Source organism: Struthio camelus, chromosome 4 (assembly GCF_040807025.1).
Source record: "Struthio camelus isolate bStrCam1 chromosome 4, bStrCam1.hap1, whole genome shotgun sequence".
Classification (NCBI taxonomy): Eukaryota; Metazoa; Chordata; class Aves; order Struthioniformes; family Struthionidae; genus Struthio; species Struthio camelus.
Window position 1 is genome coordinate 12,517,486 of NC_090945.1, and position 19,454 is coordinate 12,536,939.

A 19,454-nucleotide genomic window follows, 5' to 3' on the forward strand; every position below is an offset into this window, starting at 1 on the left:
GCAGATGCTGCTGACACTGTGCCTGCAGCGAGTGTGAAATGGCAGCAGCGGCGGTGGCGGCGGGGGGCTGCGAGCCGGGGCTGCTGGTGCTGCCTGCGGCCGGCAGTCGGCCCGGCTGCTTCAGGCGGCAGCCGGAGGTTTTGCGGCAAGTCCTGTGCAAGCAGGGCCGCTTCGCTGCAGTGGAGAAGTCAGGGGTTGTTCTCCTTTCCGGCGGTGAAGGTAACTGCTCTGGGGAGGCTTGTCATTTCAGCCTGGCAAAAGCACACGCGGGGGTCTCAGGGAGGCGGACAGAGCTGGTTATGATGCCCGCTGCCTTAGTGTTGACTGTTGTGTCTCTCCCAGTTTGCTTGGCAAAATACGTGCAATTGAAGAACAGGCAGGTGCAATGTTTGGACTGCGAAGCAACACATATGCTCCTTCTCTCCTCTGACGGGAAGCTTTCCGAGCACCGGACTACGGCTTCAGCTAACCACTTTGAGACAAGGTAAGGATCTTGCATAAGGTGGGGGCATGGGTGGTAATGTCAGGGACCATGGCCCACTTTTGCGAAAGGCAGCATCCAGGAGACTGAGGCAGGCTCATTCCTAGAACCTATAGTTTTCTCTTCCTTTTTTTTACCCAGCAGGAAATGCACTGACTTTGAGGATAAGACAGAGATCTGGGCTGTTTGGGATAAGCATGATACGGGTTTCTCTTAAACTTAGTAAAGAATAGCGGCATAATCCGGAGTAATGCAAATGACTTGCAAACTGCATGTGGCTTGGGAAGGCTGAGGGTGAAAGACTCAAGCCCACTCAAACTTTGCCCCCTCCTGATTAAGCTGTGAGGATAAGTACCGTCTAAAGATAGCACTGCAGTATGCTGTTGGATTTTCTGTTAACACGGCCACGTCTGAACCGGACTTTCTTCCAGCTTCCGCTGGTGCAAACCACAGCCAAGCAATTGGCTCGGCTGAGGTAGACTAGCATAAAAGCAAGGTGAATCAACTGAGAAGCGACCTCTATTTTTCCATGTAAATCCCGCTAAACACGCTAGGGTACAGCAAGCAGCAGATCTTCTTCCTTTGCTTTATCTTGTGGCACTGCATCTTTCTATTTGAATGAGTATTTCTTCCTTATTTTTGTAGGCTGCTGAAAGAATTAGGAAACCGACATATTGTCCAAATAGCCTGTGGGGACCATCACTCCATGGCGCTGTCCAGAGGTAGCGTCTTTTATGCATGCTTTTCCTCCCTGAACATAGCACTGGTCCTCTCCTCCCTACCACTCCCAAAGCAGAAAGACTCGAGGGAAGCATGTGCGCTAGAACTGTTTTCTTCTGTTCCCCGCGTGAAGAAGGTGAGCTCTTCGCCTGGGGCCAAAATACCCACGGACAGCTTGGAGTGGGAGCACAAGTCGCACACACCCCCGAACCGCAGCTCGTGGAGGGGCTAAAGGGCATCGCACTCGCTCAGATCGCAGCTGGAGGAGCTCACAGCCTCGCGGTGTCACTCTCTGGAGCTGTGTACTCCTGGGGAAAGAACGATTTTGGACAGCTGGGACTTGGACATACAGAAGGTAAGGAAAGACAGCAGTGTGAGACTGAAGTAGGAAGGTGTTTTCCCAGTCAGCGAGCTTACTGCAGAAAGTAGGAATGCCAAGCCCCTGCGAAACAGCAGTGGGTAGGAGAGTCTTTGGAAGGAAACATATCTGGATGAGTTTTTCGTGTGCAGGCTATTGTATCCTGGTCAGGAAACACATGCATGACAAGGGATGTGGGGTTATACTTCACTGTAGAACTTAAAATCATTTTATGGGTCCAACTGGATAGCATGGATGCATAAAACTGTATGTCTCAGAGATCTCTTTACAGGCCCATTATCTCTCCAGGCAGCCTCGCACCAAGGAAATTCATTTTATACTTCTTTGCCTTCCTTTATTTTCTGTAAATACAAGGTGAGAGAAGAACTAAAATCAGCCAATATCTTTTAACCTAGAAGCCTAGAGAAGAACTGCTTTAGCTAGACAGAACTGAAATCAGTGGGAAATGATTTCAACCCCTTGAGTGTCACATGTTTTGAAGCCAAGTACAGATGTAGGAACCTACCTTTTGGCAGCCAGGTGTGAAAGTGCTGAGTATTGTTTCAGATCTAATGTACATGAATAAAGAAAATACTATGAATAAGACAGAACGCTATGAGAAACAGTGTGTTGTAGTGGAGGTTAGAAAACAACTCAAAACTAAGTTGTAAAAAAGTCTTTTCCAAACTTTTATTTCTATGAGACTCCCCAGTACTCTCTTGCTTTAGCTATGCTGTATTTCCTTTCCAGACAGGGACCGCCCATCTTATATTAGAGCATTAGAGCACTGGAAGACTGTATTTATCTCATGTGGGGCAGATCACACTGCAGTTCTCTCCAAGGTGAGTCTGAATTTGAAACTCAGCATCTGAGATTCCACCCTAGGAGAGAAGATACGCTGCTACAACTCAATACAGAGAAACTGGAATGGCAATACCTGCTCCAGTCAGAATCCAAAGATGGTTCCTAAGGGTTGCTAACCGAGTTTTGGAAAACTAGCCTTTGCTCAGATTCCTGTCACCTGCATGCAGACATTTTGCAGAGAGATGGTGAATGGGAATCCTGGGGCAAGGAGGTGCAGTTCAACTCTCTACTCTCTCTGAACACCTTTTGCGTGTTACAGCATATTGGGGACTTCAGAAAATGCCAACGATAACCAGTTCACTAGGGTTTACTCATACAGGTAAAATTCTTAAAACAACAGAGAGTTCTCAGGAGTTAAAGCACGTGCCCATATAAACAATGTAAGATTAAGCGTGATGCAAAGAGAACTCTACCTGTGTTTGAATCAGGGATGTTTTGAATCGAGGCCCATGTAGTGTATTGTGTCCTGCTGACTCTCACCCTCCGTGGTGACCAGATGCAGTGATCCTGTTGTTTCTTTCTTCTTCAAGGACGGGGTGGTGTGCACCTTTGGAGCGGGAGAGGCTGGCCAACTTGGTCACAACTCCACTCGCAACGAACGAACCCCTCGCGTGGTGGCCGAGCTGTGGGGAGCAAGAGTGTCACAGGTTGCCTGTGGAAGGTGGGAAAACACCGCTAACATGTCCTCTAAGGTCTAAGACTTAGGAGAGTTGCTGAAGAATGGTAGGGAGAGAAGTCACCGAGATGTTGTACAATTCCCTGTATTCAAGCAGAATATTATCAATTCTTTATGTGTCAGTCCCCTCCTGCAATAACCCCTGTGAGGGCAGAATCGCCAGCCAGTGCTGAGCAGCAGGACGGGGTTTCAAAACCAACTAGGAGTCCTTTGCTCTTGCTCTTCTAAGAAATGAAGGGTGCGCTCAGTTCCAGAGCACAAACAACTGTCAAAAGGCTAAGCCAGGAAAGTCATTGAGTTACCATCCACTGTGACAAAACGGTGGGTCTTAGAAAGAACTAAAGAATGGTGAAAACTATGTTTCTGTTCCGCCTTTCTGCAACTGGGCCACAAAAAGTCTCCTGTTGATTTTCTGGGGCTTGTATCAGGCCTAGCAGCATAGAAATTACCTGTGCTTGAAGAAATGGAAGAAGATAATGCTAGCAAGGCTCAGGGCTTCATTTTCATATGAAGGACCACGGTAAATCACAAACAGTATAGGATAGTATAGAAAATTCGGTTTCATACTTTTTTTTATTGCTAAATGTTTATGTACGGAAAGATCCTAAGGATTTGATTAAAGTTTATTTTATAGCTATGGACTATGATGATTTTGAAAGGCAAGCCTCAGCTACCCACTCTAAAAACAGATCTGTAAATTTTATTCTGAGTAGATCAAAGGTATTAGCTTATTCTGACCATTTTTCTTTTTCTGAACAGACGGCACACCCTAGTCTATGTCCCCTCCTTGGGCAAAGTCTACTCATTTGGTTCTGGTGAGGAAGGACAGCTGGGAAATGAGGGAAAGTCTAATCAGCTGATACCACTTCCCATCAATTTACCTGTGGATAACGGAGAACATAATCAGGGTAATGTCCACTGTAGACTTGTTTAAGTCGTATTCAGTTCTTCCACATCCAAAAAGGGAGGCGTTTGCTTTCTTGGTTTGCATTGAGAATACTGGGGGTTTTTTTACTTTATTTTTCTGTTACTGAGGAGAATGCAGTAAGTGGAGAAAAGAAGAAGATAGAGTTTAGGACCAAGAACTTGATCTTCAGTCACAAGGTGGTGAGAAGGCAGGATTAAGAGGGTCAGCTCTGCAAACATATGGGCATAGCTGAGGTAGGGGGGTGCTATGTGGAAGTTTTCATTTTCAGGCAGATTACAAGGTGCCCCTTCTGCTCAGACTGGACAAGCTCACAAGAGTCACACTTCCTTACAAATACAAAACTTGTTATCTGTTTTTCCCAGTCTAAGAACCAAGTGATTTTCCTGAGGACAAATGACCCAAGAGATCTGGAGAGAAATGTGTCTGCTAAATTGCTTAGCTTGAGCAATAGTTACTTTCTCAGTCGATGGAAGGAGCTCTACCTCTGAGCGGTTAATCTGGAGTCCCAAATTTTTCCACGACCTTAGACGAAAACATAATTGTCGAATTGGATCATCCCAATCGCTGACTATTCCTTGCCATCCTCACTGGACAAGCTAACAGCTTCCAGGGGCCTAGGTTATAATGTCTCACACTTGCTTGATGGTCCCAACACATTCCAGCAATGGATGATTCCATTTGCTACTTGATTTATTGTCATGGATAGTGGCCACATAGAAACTGTTTTTAGACAGAGAGCTACTATTTGAGGTTTTTTTTTTTGTTTAATATGCCATGCCTGCGCACTGAACTACCTGTAGATAATGACTGCTTCTTCAAATGTTGCTTTGAAAATCTTTTTATTCTTTCACAGGAAAAAGCACATCCGAAAAGGAGATTAAAATTATTGCAGGAGGAAACCGAAGTATTGTTCTGCTGTTGAAGAAAAGAGTACGTGCATATTTGATCATGCCTTCTAAATTACCATTGTTCACATTAGTGATGGAAACTTGTATTTTCCATCCTACTCTAACTGCTCCAAGTTTATATCTGCCTCTTGCAGCTCTTTCTGTCTCTATGCAGAAACAAACTTACATTGCAATTATGTATCTGTTGCATACTGTATGCATCTGCAAATCATGCTGGATGACCATTAATTTGTCCATATTTAGGCCTCGGCTGAAATCTTCTTGTAAATGGCTAGCTTGAAAAAAAGAAGGTCCCATGCACTAGACTTTTAATCTCATCAATATGTTCATACATTTCATACAGAATTCCTATCTTAATTTGAATGGAATTGCCACTCTGAAGGATGCATGGATTTCTGATTCCTATTCACCAAAGTGGGAGGACACAAGAAAGTAAGTCAGAACCCTGTTGTTTTTTTTTTTCCTGATACATAGTTTTCTCTAAAAGTTCTTCTCCTCTGGAGACTCTTGTAGGAACTGATGTTCAAAAATTTAGCCAAGGCAGAATGTAACATTTGCTTTTTGTTTCTTTGAACCTTGCACCAGCACTTCTTACGTAGTTTTTGCCTAGGGAAAACACATGTTGATAAGCAGCAGTTCTTCGGTATGCCTTTCGTAAGAAGAGATACACAGACTGCCTGGCTTTGGCAGCCTGTCCTCCTCTTACTGCACAGAATGGTTGTTAAGTTGACAAAGACTTGACAAGTTACAGCAGTGTGAGATTCAGTCTAGAGACCAAGGTCTTGTGGGAAAAGCGTAATCTGAAGTACCCCAAACACTGTGGCTGAAACGTTCAGTGTGTGCCAGCATTTCTTTAGTTACCCATTTTCAAAAGCAAGTGCAACACTACTGTTGAAAACCTAAAGTCTATGGGTAAGAATTACAAAAAGGTATTTTTTTCACACCTTATGTGAGAGGTTATTTTCTGACTCCAGTTGCTCGCTTGGAGCACTTCAAGATCTTGGCTAATTTGGATCTGAGTATGTCTCTGAGTGCTTTTAATATGGTTCAGGTCATATGACAAGTGGTGTTAAGAAAATTGTTACGTGGTTAGCTACAGACACCCAGTTGTAGGCAGGGTTTTTTTTTCTTTCAGAATTAAAAACTGAAGTTGCTATTCTTGTTGAAAGGATTGATTTTTGTGGGTTTTTTCTTCTATCAGGAATATTAGACTGATCTTTTCATCTGAGGCATGCATCAATGGAAGCTTCTTGGAAAAAAGGTAGTATGCGCTAACTTAGACATAAAACAATATATTGGCTGCATGTGAACTGACCAGGTAGTATTATTTTAAACTAGGCATGTAGAGAATGAATAGTTGTATCTATATTTGCGAGAATTAAGTCTGTATTTTCAAGGAAAAGTCCATTTCAAAAATAGTTCAGTTTTTATGCCTCCGATCCTATTGAAATTTGCTATAGAAGCTCATATTCTAGTAGATTATCCCATAGTGACATTTGACAGATGCTGATATTCCATTCAGGCAGTATTCCAGCTCCCAAAGGATCCAAAATGTCTTCTCCCCCCATTGAAATACACATATTTCTAGGGCAAAATATGGGAAGCATATAACTGACAGTGTGGAGCTACATGAGACAGGAAGGATAGAATATTAATCAGATCACATGATAGTGAGAGTGTCTTGGTAGAACAGATGAAATTATAGCCTTTGGAGTCAGAGTTTAACTTTTCTAAGTGATTAGTAATGTTAAGATGCTTTACTAGTTTAAAAAAAAAAAAGAGAGAGAGAGAAGCAGGCTTCTCATGTCATTTGTGGTTTTTTTTCTCCTTTGTGATAGAGACAAACATTTCAGAACTTCCAAAGAAATCTCAGGTGTAGACATGTCAGAAGTGCTAAGTTTTTATGAGAAGATCAGCTGCAAGCCAAAATTGTTCCAAGAGGTAAGGATGTAGTATAGAAATTCTTATTACACACACCACAAACCTCTGGATCTGAGTATCATTTTCCTCAGACCTTTCAGGAAGCTGCTTGAAAACAAGGAGCAGTCTGCTTGTTGTTCCTGCTGAAGCCTTGTATTGTGCTTGGACATAAAGTCACAACACTGGGAACGGGTCCTTTCCCAAAAAGCTGACAGGCTTCCTCACCTTAGAAAGGAAGTGATGGGAGAATTGTCATGATCTCTGTTTTACTGATTCAGGAATTAAATTTAGTGTCCCAGGCTAATGCGTGAAGGAAGATTTGTGCATGAAACTTGGGAATTCTGTGCCAACCTAATTCATGGATAATTTTGGCAAAAAAAAAAAATTCAATTTTTAATCATTCTTTTTTTTCTCTTTCAAGGTGAAACAGGAAATTAAGAAGTTACTGTCATCAGTGACTTTCTCTCCCATCTCACCTGAAAATTTCAGAATCTACTTGATCTTACCTTTCCTTTTGCGGGGAGAGGATGACATCTCTTATCATTCTCTTAATCTGCTAGCACAAGCCATCCTGAGACTCCAGCCAAAGGACCTGCAAACTCTTGGTAGGGTTTGGAGTTGGTAGAACTGGATGATTTAAATGCTTAGTCATTTTGGGCTGCGGAGCAAGAGGTACTCTGGCTGATGTAATTAGTTCCAGGAATTCAGCCTGGAAGAAGTGCTTTCTGTAGAAATAGAAACATGGAGACTACACAGCAAAAGCAGTCACAAGAAAAAAAGTGTTTTTCGCAATCTGAGGTTTCCTAATCGTTGTAGTGCAAAATTAAATGTTTTGCTTAGCTGATTTGATAAAAAGAGGAAATGCAGTTTCATCTAGAAATTGTAGCTGTTTGTAAGTTGCCTGTGGCAGATACTTTACTAGCTGTTTTCTTTACAGAATCCCTATGGTCAAATCTAGAAGTGTTATTTTTCAAAGAGATGGTCAGCATATATCAGAGGGCTTCCCGGAACAACCTGTCTCAATTTATCTGGGAAGTGCTATATTGCCAAAGAGACTTCTTTGTACTGCACTGCCACGAAACAGTGACTCTGCAACTATTACAGATTCTTTCCCAGGTGAGAAAGTGCTTGGATTCTGATGAAGCAGGATTTAGAATATTTTTATCTTTTTTTGTTGAATTCTCTGACTTCTCACAAGGGAACATGGAGCCCTGGCATTTGACATTGGCTCAGAAATCAGTTTTGGCCCAACACCAGCATAGCTGTGAAGGCCCTCGCTTGCCACAGGGAGCATCACTACCTACCCCAAATCCCACTCTTGACTTGTGCCTGGTTGACCCCCTACGAAAGTGAAGCACTTACGTGTGTTATAGCCCCCATGGCGGGGGCTGTCAGTGCTGTGAGGAGTGCATGCATTGATGTGTGCAGAGCTGAGGATGTGGTGTCTGTTTTATGGCACGCCCATTCCCCTTCCTGCTGTCCCTCCTGAAATCCCTCACCCTACTAACTGCCCATAGTGTTTTGAAGATAGCCTTTGTGTCTTGCACATCGGGGCTACCACACCAACACTGCGTGATGCTTTCATGGTTTGTTATTTGAGAAATTGTCTGGGACAATTAGAGTTAGAGCATGTATGTTGCTGCATATGAACAAGGGGAAGAGAGAGGACAATAGCTTTATTCTTTTTGAGTACCAGTCTTGCTCCTGCAGAGATTTTCAAAATTTAGGAGAGTCAAGAGCTCTAACGTGCACCCGGTGTGCATCAGAGGGAATCACTAAATTTTGTTCAAAACTGAATATCCTTGGCTGAGAACGCAGGTTTGGGCATCTAGGTTTAGACTCTTGAATCTCTATTTATCTACTGGATAAAAATTAGAAGTGCAGCAGGCCTAGTCCTCCATAAGGGTAACATCCTTTGGAGCCTTGCATCTTCACCGTCCCTGAGAAATCGGACCTTTGTCAGGCACCAGGTATTAAAGTGACTGCAGAACTTCAGATTCTCTTGCAACACAAAAGAGACTCAAAGTGAAACATACCTCCCCTGCTGGAGTCCTGCTAAGAGGCCTCCATGTAAATGAAAATCACTTTCCTCAGAGTTTACCTGTAGTTTTCTGTGACTTCTCATTGTTGAGTGCCATGCTGCTTGTAGTGTTTCTACAGTTCCACTTCTGTGCAGGGTCTCAGAGCTCCCTCTGCAAAAAAAGCCCTGTTAGACTCCTCAGTCCTGTCCTGCTTGTACGGATGTGCTGCTCGTTAGATCTGCCGACACTCCTTTTCATATTGCACGTTTCAATGTAGGTGAACTCCAGGGCTGGTTTCAGAATACACAAAAACAACTTTTATATACCTGAAGTGAAAGAGATTATCAAACTGAGTTTCTGCGTGAACACGGACGTGGAAAAAGTAAGTATAAAATCTTTCCACTGGTACAATACACTTATTTTTCTACTTTGTTTAAATGAACCAATAAATATGGAGGTCCATATTTATAGACCAACAATTTACCCCACTTCTCCAACTGTTTAAATTATGCAAACCACTTATGATCCCATTGGGGCTTATTTTAGCAGCCACAGTTAATTCCTTTTCTGAGATGAGCCCTGGTTCTGAGAGCCAGAGCTGTCCCCCAGCATCATAAGCAGCACTATCTGCTTCGAACTGGTGTGAAATAGCACTGGGGGCATACTTGCTATACTTCTCATTACTCTAGATTTTAACCAGTCAATTTAACAGAACCGTTGGCGGTCTCTTAAAACTTCTATGGAGCAACCCTGTTGAGTATTTCAATTTACTTACGTCTAAGAACAAAGCAGTGGTAATTAAAAAAAAAAATCAGTGATGTGCTACACTCCTTCACTGTAAGAAGGAATGAAAATTAGCTGTCAAATGCAATCAGTGCCACAAGCAGTATGAAACAGAAACAGGCAGATGGTAGGGGCTTCCTCAGGCAAATAATGCAGTTTTCTGGCAACTTGGCTGGAATTTGCAGGGCAGCTGCCTAATTCACCTGCTAATCTGCTTCTTTGTACCAATTAACCAGAGCAGAAGAGTTAGTTTGAGTAACAGCGTGGAACCAAAAGCCAAATAGGACATCACCTGAAGCTGCTGCCCTGTCACACCAAAAAATGTAGCATTTTGACACAGATTATTTTGTATACTGATATCCATTTTTGGTGCTACAAGTAATAAAAACAACAATTGTAAGCAATAATGTAACATAACCTGGGCACCTAGGACATTTTTGATAAGTGTTTTGGTTTAGCTGCAATATGGAAGATACTGTTTAAAAAAAAAAACAACAACCTATTTTACTTCTGGGGCAATGCAGCACAAGTGCTTGCCTGCACAAAAATGAACCATTCTCCAAGTGTTCGGATGCCTCTTTATCAGGGTTTCTCCCTCACAGAAATGTTTAGAAGCTGCTTTTAGAAAGTGTGCTTCTGTGGTGTAGTAGTGTTCACGTAAACAACAAGGGGATGTTTCAGAAACACAGGAGTTTGCCAGGGCACAGACTGGCAGTTCAGTTTGTACATGCACTGCCTGAACTCTGGTTTTGCAAGTGAAAACCAGCACATCTTTTTCTTTCTCTTCTTGTCATTTCAGATCGCTCTATGGAAGCTGACCAAATACCCAAGCATCTTTGACATGCAAGATAAGACTGCAGTTCATGATATAGAACGCAATGCTCTATCCACACGCTGCTTGGCTACTGCTGTAAGTGTAACCATTTTTATTTTCAATTGAAAAAGAGATAAACACACAGATGTTAACATACTTATTTCATTCTTCAGATAAACTTTCCACTGATAGTACAGGAACCATGGATTTTTCTGGTAAGAAGACAACACCTTCTGCATGACATATGGGACATTTTAAATAACGCAGTACCTGAGCAATTCAAGAACATCTTAAAAGTAAGAAATCAAACTGTTTTATTTTGTTAGCTCTGAATACCTTACTGCAGAGTTTTCTCTGCAGTGTTACTGAAGTATTGTAAGAAAGGTTTACCGTATTCAGTGAGCATATAACAAAAAATCTTGCCCTCAAATTATTATTAAACAATATTCCACTGGAAACGTAGAATAAATCTGGAGGGCAAGATCCTACGTTCTTATTGCAGGTAGACATCAAGCTTGGTGTGCCTAAGTTAAGCACTAAGGTGAACGGCAGCTTTATTTACTGTGAAGTTGCTTTGGGGTGATATAGTTGGGTGGCTCAGGAGACTTTAATTGGCAATCAAGCCTGTTACTGCTGGACTTACTGTAAAGACTCTAGGCTAGTCTGCTGTAAGTGAAAAGCTGGTGGCCAAGCAGTCAGCATTAGAGGCCAGCGACTGACGTGGTCACAAAAGCCATGGTGCCTGAAGGGAAAGGATAGTGCCAAGAACAGAGAGAAGAAACATTGATTATAATGCTGTTTTCTTTGTGTGACTTGAATTTCTGGTTTCCCTATACAAATGTTCTGGCAGCCATATTCTCTCCAGGTATTGCAGTGCTAGCCCTGCCCTGCAAAAGCAATTAGATGGCTGAAATGGGAGCAAGGCACCAGCCCAGAGCTGAGTTCAGCTCAGGGACCACGTGCTTTTGTTCTCAGTCACTAACGCAAGGGCTGTCGCAGTCTGCTATCAGACCTGTACTGCAGGATCTATCAAACACAGTGCCCTCCAACTCTCTTCTGGTTCTTATCAAGTGAGCCTTCTTGCCAGCCAGAACTGGCAAGAAGCAGGCACTATGCACTTAGGAGCAGACTCACAAAGGGCTCCTTGGGCTATCTTTCCTTCCCCTGCTTCTCACTACATCAGCTGAAATAGGCTTTTTTTTTTTTTTTGTAATATAGAGGCAATAAGGCTTGTGCTCTGCACTATCCTCTAGATGAATCTCTCACTCCACTGATTGTACAAGGAGCCTTAACAAATTAGCTGCACTTAACTAAAGCCAGCCTTTGAATGTTTATCTTCTGCGCATTGCTTTTCATACCATGCATCACAGCGTTATTGGCCCAGCAGTAGCCCGATCAATTTGATTGCTTTATTAAATAAGCCACCAAGAGATACTAAGCTCTGATGCTTACAACTTGGTGCTGCATTCCTGAACTTTCAGTAGTTAAGGCCACTCATGTGTTTATTTTCCAAATATAAACTACCCAGTAAAAAATACAAACAAGAATCCTTTGCAATAGACTAGTGTGGCATTAACCTGTCCACTTCATAGCTGTGTCCTACTAGGACATTTTGTCAGACTATGCCAAGAACATAGTTCTTTGTTGTCTTTTCATTTCCTCATCTTTGAAAGAAAAAAAAAAAGCAGCTGTGGGATGTACACATATGGGTATCATCCAAGTAAATTTCTTCATTTAACTCAAGTTTTGTTATTAAACATCAACCTAGTTTATTTTACATTTTTCCAACAGCAAGACAAATGCATTTCAATACGCTCATCAGTTCAAGACATATAAATGAACCCACTGCTGATAACTCAGGTAGGCTCATATCACTGCAGGTTGTCATCACTTGCTGTTTAAAAAGAAAAAATCAGTTATTTCAGTCAGGACACAGTCCTTCCTAGTAAAGATCACCACCACCTAGAAGATTTTCAGTAGCACTGTTACACACACAACACTCTCGAAGGGACACACTAGAAAGAATTAATGCTTCTCGTTAGTCCTCCTCTGGATCTTCCTTAGCACTAATTAAGTGGCGGGCTTGCTACAGAGCACTTCACGCACGCTTGCAGATAGTGCTGGGAAAAGAGACAACAGTCTCTAGTGCTGGCAGGGGGCTACAAATCGATTGCAATACCTGGCGAGATTAAATAAGCGGCGCTGCTTTAGAGAAACCCCGGGGTTAGCACTGGCTTTGCGCTAGTTGTGCCTGAAAAGCTTAATCCCCATCCAGGTCCAGAGGTGGAAGAACACATAAACCGGTATGGTGACGGGGAGGAGGAGGCTGTAGAAACACAGGCTGCTCGTGCTGGTGCAGCCCTGTGGGAAGGTCTCGTCCACGCTGGCCGAGTAGAAGAGGCCTGCCAGGGAGAGCAGGGGAACGAGCACGCTGAGGGTGGGCAGGGAGGGCAGCATGCTGCCCCGCCGGCCCTCAGGGCCGCTCCGCGCCCTCGGCCGCGGCCGCGGCGGGGGGCTCGGCCCGGGTTTTCCTCGCCGCCTCCGGGATCATGGTGGGGATGCCGTCCACGACGGGGTAGGCGATGCCCAGTTCCTCGTTAACGAGCTCGTTAGAGGTCTCCTCGTACCTGCGCAAGCGATGCAAGACAAGAAAAGCCAGCAGCCGTGAGGGGTCCGGCCCGGCCCGGCCCTCGGCACCCCCCGCGCCGGGCCCGGCCGCCGCACCGCTCACCTCAGCGGCCGCTTGGAGAGCGGGCACACCAGGAAGCGCAGCAGCCACGGCTCCAGCCGCGCCGGGCCCTGTGCCCCCGCGCTGCTGCCGCCGACGCCGCCGCCGCCCTTGCTCGCCGCCCGCCGCCGCGGTGGCAACAGCAGCGCCGCCAGCGCTCGCCGCCCGCCGCCGCGCAACATGGCCGCTTCCGGTGCGGCGGCGCGCGCGCGCGCGCGCGCGGGTTCCGCCGCTCCGCGCTACGGGTGTCCCGGTGCCCGCAGGTGACCTTCGTCGGGGAGGCCGGGCTCGACGAGGGGGGCCTGTCCCAGGAGCTCTTCAGCGTCGCCGCCAGGGCCCTCTGCCAGCCCGAGGCCGGAGCCTTCCGCCACTTCGCCTCCCACCTCCTCTGGTTCCCCAGGCAGGTACGGGCGGCGCCCCCTCAGCCCCTGCCCCCTTGCGCCGTCGCGGCCGGGCGGGGAGGGCAGCGGGCGGCGTCCTCCCTGGTCCGGCTTATTGTTCTTCGTTTCTTTGTTTTCAACTAGGAGTCCGGCCATGGTAACACCTTTTTCCTGATCGGGACCCTGTTCGGAATGGCCCTGTATAACAAGTGCATAGCTCCCTTTCCCTTCCCTCAAGCGCTCTACAAAAAGATGCTCCGGGTCGCGCCCACGCTGGAAGACTTGAAGGAGCTGATGCCTTCAGAAGGCAGGTACGGCGCTGAGCTGCCTCAGCCTCTGCTGCGAAATTACCGCCAAGGCAGGTCGCCTAACCTTGTGGCGTGTGCAGAAATCACAAAAGCTTCGCTGCAGCAACTGTATTTTCCTTGGCTGAGCTTTTAGAATCGCAGGGTTCCCGTGGCGGGTCTGGTCTGGAGCATGGAGGCTGCTCTTGTGAGTAGAGACGGGCACCACCGAAATAAAAAGCACGTCCCTTGGCTTGGGTCGGAATTCCACTACAAATGAGATTACGGCCACGCTGTTAATACATAGTTCGATCATGTTTTGAGCTGGAGCTTGGACTTGGTGAAACAAACACCCATTGCTCATGTTCTTCCGATTTGCTAATTATTATTTTCCACAGTGATTTCAAAGTAGCCAGGTGTTAAGCACAAGCACAGTATTACCGTGTCCTGCAGTCACGTCAAATGGAGAAACCACACGCAGGGTTTGGATTAATGCTGGGAAAGGAGGAGGTGTAGCAGGAAGACCTGGTGCTGCTGCCACTGTGATGGTCTGCGCTGTTTTGCCTCACTTCAGTCCCACCGTGATGTTTGAAGACCATGTATTGCCTGGGTTTTGGCTGAGACAATACACTGAACCTAACTGCTTCAGCTGGTGCAGTTGGTTTGTGAAGGAGTGGTTATTAACTGTAGCATCTTTGTCAAGTTCCAGCTTGGATAACTGCATTTCACCTACCAAACCTCCTCGTGTTGTTTCAGTTACTGTTTAGTTCAGAAACCCAATATAGCAATTAGCTTTGTGGCAGCCAACAACTTCACACCCACCCACCCACCCACCCACAATTAGTCAAGGATTGCATAAACAGTGCAGCTTTCCTTCCTGTTCTAAACTGTTCTCCTGGCCCACGTGTCACAAAACTTCTCAGTCCCTGAAGCGCAGCTTTCCTAGCAAAGGCTACAAACAACAGATGAGATGAGAGCCCCCGCCCTCGAGCCAGTGACTGTGTTGAGGTGCAAAAGGGCCCTCAAGGGAGTGAAGCCACAGGCTGCCTGAAGAGCTTTTGAGAGTCACTGCACTACAAAACAGTTCTCCTAAATCGTCCCGCTGGTCTGCATGTAATTCTTTCCTAGAAGATCTCTGGAAGTTTAAAACTGTCATCCAAGCCCACTTGCCATCGGACTTGCTCTTTGTGTAAAGTTATCCCTACAGGGAGTGGGGATGGACTTGCCTAGAATCCTTTGCAGTCAAGGCATCTACCCTCAGGTCATGGCAGCAGTGGGACATAAGTACAGAGGTCAATTTAGGGCCATCTGTGAAGGTGGTGTGTGAATACAAGTGTTCTATATGTATATGTATATGCATTTAAATAGTGCTTGCCAAAGAACGGTTTTGCAGCAGAATTTGAGCGCGCGTTGAATGGTCTTTGAAGTATGTTTCTTCTTCTCTCTTTGTTCCCTTTTTGATTTAAAAGGAGTCTTCAGAAAATTCTGGATGAAGAACATGATGATATCCTTGAGAGCCTGGAGATGGACTTCACGGTAAGACATTTTTTGCGCCATTCAGAAATGCCATGTGTTCACTTAAGCAAATCAGTATCCAAATGAAAACAGCACAACAGGTCCGTAACTCATGCAGGAAGAGTGCTGTGTCAGGCCCCGCAAAAAGAATGACAGGGATAGCTCAGCTTGCAATGTTTTGATTTACTTGTGTAGATAATGGAAGAAGAAGGAAGCTCCGTGGTTGCCATTGAACTTAAAAAAAATGGTACCGACGTTCCTGTAACTAAGCATAACAGGTAGGTTTTATTGTTCTTACCCTGTTGTCTGTAATGAATATATGAAACATACCTCTACCCATCACCATAGCCTTTTGGAAGTGTTTGGCATTCTGTTCTCTAAGAGGAATAGGTTTCTGTCTATTGGCTTTGAGCTGTAAGAACTTAGTGTTCCCGTGGTTTTTTAACTCGTGTCCTCCCTGCCAGAAATCTGTGCACTTGCTGGCCAAAGCATTTGCACGGTCAGTCTCATACTCTTAGAAAGTGCTGAGCATCAACATTGTGTTACATACATAGGATGTATCTCGCATGTAGCAGAGGAGGAGAAATCTAGCAATAAGTCATTGTGTCAGCGTTAACCCCAGCACAGGGGACAGAGAGAAATTCTATGTCTTGAGTTACGCAGATAGTCTGGGGACCCATATGGATCCACGAAAGGCCTTTTTAGGAAGCTTAAAGTATACTACTTACATTGGGTTGATTGTACAGAAGTACAGTGTTGCCAAATGATTCCTCATCACAAACAGAGAGAAGAGTGAAATTGTACTGATTAGCAGCTGCGTAAATAAGTCTTTTGATTTTAGGATAATTCTTTGGCTTTTGAAATGAGTTTCTCTGGATCTACACCATTTCTGTCTGCTGGGTTTTGTCATAATAGTGAAGTGACAAATAGGATTTCACAGTTCATATGAAGTATGAGGAATATTACCAAAATGAATCAGTCTTGGCCAGCATTCTCTTTTATTTGTGATGATCTTACCAGCTTAATTCAGTCAATGACTAATTGCCAGCGATGACTGCTGTCAGTAAAGACAATGTAAAGCAGGTCATATGTGCAGCATATGGCCCCAGCCGTCTCCAAGGAATAAAGTTCTATATATTTCTCCTTTTTTAAGAACACCACCTCTTACATTGCTTGTTTGAATCAAAATATCTTTGCAGAAAGGAATTTGTTGACTTGTATGTGAATTATGTCTTCAACGAATCAATAAAGAAGTCATTTGAGGACTTTATGCGAGGGTTTTCAAGAGGCTGCCCAGCTAAAAGGTGGAAGATGTTTCTCCCTGTAGAGCTCCAGACTGTTTTCCAGGGACAAAAAAAATATGACTGGCATCTGCTGGAAAAGGTACTGGATACAAGCAGAGTGTACCTCTGCTATATTTGCTGAGCATAAACTCTTTCTGTCCCGTTCTTTTATTGATTACGTATGTCATAAACACCAAAATAGAAGCTCAAGGGACTCTTTTTTTCCCACTTGTCTCATTGTTTTGAATCTATTTCTTATCTACAGCAGCTACAAGAGTAAAGGGGAATAAAAATCAAGTAACGGATCAAAGATTGTCATATACATCTTTAAAAAATAAACAAATAAGCAGATTCCAGAGCCTAAGAGGATTTGAACATCTATGAACAGGATTATAAAATATATTGGGTAAACTGTTGTTGCTTTAAATGAAAAAGGATTAACTGGCCAGTTTCATTTTTATTCTCTTCCACAGAATGTGAAGTACATAAATTATAAAAAGTCAGATCAAACCATCAAGAATTTTTGGACTGTGTTTCACAAACTCCCAGAAGAAAAAAAGAAAACGTTTCTTGGTAATATATTGGATGCTTTAAATTCTTTTCTAGCCCCTTTTCTCCCCCACAGCACACATTTTAGATGCTTACACATGAAAAATACTGTCGTTCCAAATGGCTTTTAGCCATGTCTTTCCCCCCATTTTCTAGTGGAAGCCAGAGAGAACAACCCAGGAAATATGCACAGACTCAGTTCTGACCTCTCCTGAGGCTCAGCCAAGCGCACCCAACACACCTATGAACCTTGTGATTATTTTACCCCTTACTTCTGTGGATATCAGTTGTTGGTCAGAGGCCTCAGAGACCTACCTTGTGCATACTGACACAAGCAGTTTAGCTTTTTCAAAGGACTGAAGAATCCAGGCCATCCTTTTTAAATGCAGAAGGTCCAACGTAGCCTGGCTTTTCTTATCCACAAAGTCTGTACAAGTAAAAGTAAAACAGAGCTTATAAACTTTATGAATTGCAACAGACTCTATTATATTCAAGTATAAATCCAAGAAAGAACAATAATTAGCTTATGGAAATAATCATGTGTTTACAGTAATTTTCTTTCCAGTTTTTCATCCTCTGATAATGTTATCGTTTTTTTTTTTTTTAAATCTACTAACTAGGTTTTTTTTCCTCCCTCAGCTTTTTTGTCAGGATCTGATCGAATCCCTGTAAATGGACTGGAATCTTCAATATTTGCTATTGCTGATCCTAAAGAGGATAATCCGGATACACGCTATCCTGTTGTCAATACCTGCAGCCACATTTTGTTCCTCCCCAGATACAGCTGTGAAAGAATACTCAAGGAAAAGCTCCTCTCTGCCATAGAGCATTATGAGAATTTTGGCTTGCCCTAACTTTTGGTCAGGAGCACTTTGAAGCAAAAATAAGAAGCAGAAAATTCAGTCTTTGTCTCACCTCTCATATTTGTTTCTTAGTACCTCTGATGTGCTCGTTTCTCCTCATATCCTCCCTTACTTTTACTGCACTTTGGAATCTAAACATGTCTGTGCGTTCCTGAGATTGTATATTTATTATAAAAATGAGCTTCCATCAGAGGCCTGATTGTTAGATAATTAAAGTTAGGAAAGAAGAATCCTATTTAACATGCTTTCATGAACCAAGCTGGTAACCAGCTATGTTTACATATATGTCCATCCTCTCTGCACTGTACTGATATTGATTAGTTGGTGACCTTTCAGCAGCCTGAGATTTTGTGATTTCTACATCACCAATCACACTGTCAGTGTATGCTAACCAGTAATAGTTGCAAGAGGAAGGCAGGATAAAGTTTTCATGCGTATTAGTGATGGAGTCTCTTGGGGAGCTCTTAATTCTAAGGAGACCTGTTCCTGAATACTGTGAATTGATTGAGCAGTCATTACTCACCTGTATATTGCCTCTGACTTACCTGAGAGAAGTTATCCGGATGAGGATTTGAGTGTTCCTTGACTCGGTCAAAAACCTCATTTTTAAAGCATTAATGGACTTTTTATTATGTAGTGTGATAGGACTGTGGAATTTGTCATGTTTTCTTCCTATCTTCTATGTAGATGGTTTGCAATAAAATATTAGGCCTGCAGAACAACTCAGTGTCTACACAGAGCCCTATGAACATGAGGCAGGACTGCTGGAAGCTCATTGCCAGAACAGTGCCTGACACTAGCAGCACAGAGTCAATGTCCAGTAGGGTGTAAAGGCTACAAATGTATATTTTTTTCCTTCATGTAAAAAAATAGATTTTTTTGTTCTGTTGGGGATAACAGTAATGATTTTCCAGCCATCCTCTCATTTCTTTGCTGTGTTAAATGTGTCAATGGACACACCTATGTAAAGAATAATTTTACTATGTTTGTTTTCAAATGCTATGTTGAATTAAATGATGATTGATTAAATTTCCACACCTGTAGTTGTGTTCTTCCTTTGTTATGCAATTGCACATGTATGACAGTGTATCCTGTGTTTTCTGTCTTCGTGCAGTTGATATAGAGAAGCCATTCACAAGAGGAGTCAAAGGTGGATATAAGTATTTCAAACAGATGCATTATGTAAGTCAAACAAGTGAAGGCATTTGGGGTTGGGTGCAAAATATACTTTATACGAATGTAAAAAATCTAGAGCAAGAAGAAGACAGCATTTTCCACCTCCTGTTCTGTCTTCACTCTGCGCTGTGTATCACATGCAGTGTCCTGCCCCAGAGCTGCCCGCATTGTAGCGATAAATGAAATCTTACTCCCAAGGCTGT

General features: G+C 43.7%; 2 protein-coding genes and 1 long non-coding RNA gene across 6 annotated transcripts; 1 reads left to right on the forward strand and 2 right to left on the reverse strand.

The window, feature by feature from the left end:
- Positions 1 to 23: 23 nt before the first annotated feature.
- LOC104143806 (E3 ISG15--protein ligase HERC5) lies at positions 24 to 19,110 on the forward strand. Of its 4 annotated transcripts, none has more exons than XR_011140821.1 (23): positions 24 to 219; positions 343 to 484; positions 1,127 to 1,203; positions 1,335 to 1,556; positions 2,310 to 2,401; positions 2,954 to 3,084; positions 3,859 to 4,007; positions 4,881 to 4,957; positions 5,279 to 5,367; positions 6,137 to 6,196; positions 6,774 to 6,876; positions 7,277 to 7,460; positions 7,793 to 7,971; positions 9,154 to 9,258; positions 10,459 to 10,569; positions 10,647 to 10,769; positions 13,465 to 13,605; positions 13,726 to 13,888; positions 15,335 to 15,401; positions 15,576 to 15,658; positions 16,580 to 16,763; positions 17,137 to 17,236; positions 17,852 to 19,110. XR_011140821.1 is itself a non-coding variant. In XM_068941521.1 (23 exons), the coding sequence occupies exons 1-23, from the start codon at positions 39 to 41 to the stop codon at positions 18,064 to 18,066; spliced, it is 2,982 nt and encodes a 993-aa protein (XP_068797622.1). In that variant the 5' UTR covers positions 24 to 38; the 3' UTR covers positions 18,067 to 19,110. The 4 variants fall into 4 exon arrangements, 2 of the variants coding, with proteins under 2 accessions (XP_068797622.1, XP_068797623.1); XM_068941521.1 differs by having other exon boundaries at positions 13,726 to 13,892; XR_011140820.1 differs by lacking the exon at positions 15,576 to 15,658 and having other exon boundaries at positions 13,726 to 13,892.
- Positions 1,564 to 9,141, reverse strand: LOC138067135 (uncharacterized). Its single transcript, XR_011140827.1, has 4 exons — positions 8,957 to 9,141; positions 7,362 to 7,580; positions 2,837 to 3,046; positions 1,564 to 1,921 (listed from the first exon to the last, which is right to left on the reverse strand). It is a non-coding gene; the product is annotated as an uncharacterized lncRNA (long non-coding RNA).
- Positions 10,548 to 13,395, reverse strand: PYURF (PIGY upstream open reading frame). Its single transcript, XM_068941523.1, has 2 exons — positions 13,205 to 13,395; positions 10,548 to 13,100 (listed from the first exon to the last, which is right to left on the reverse strand). The coding sequence occupies exons 1-2, from the start codon at positions 13,381 to 13,383 to the stop codon at positions 12,947 to 12,949; spliced, it is 333 nt and encodes a 110-aa protein (XP_068797624.1). The 5' UTR covers positions 13,384 to 13,395; the 3' UTR covers positions 10,548 to 12,946.
- Positions 19,111 to 19,454: the final 344 nt, after the last annotated feature.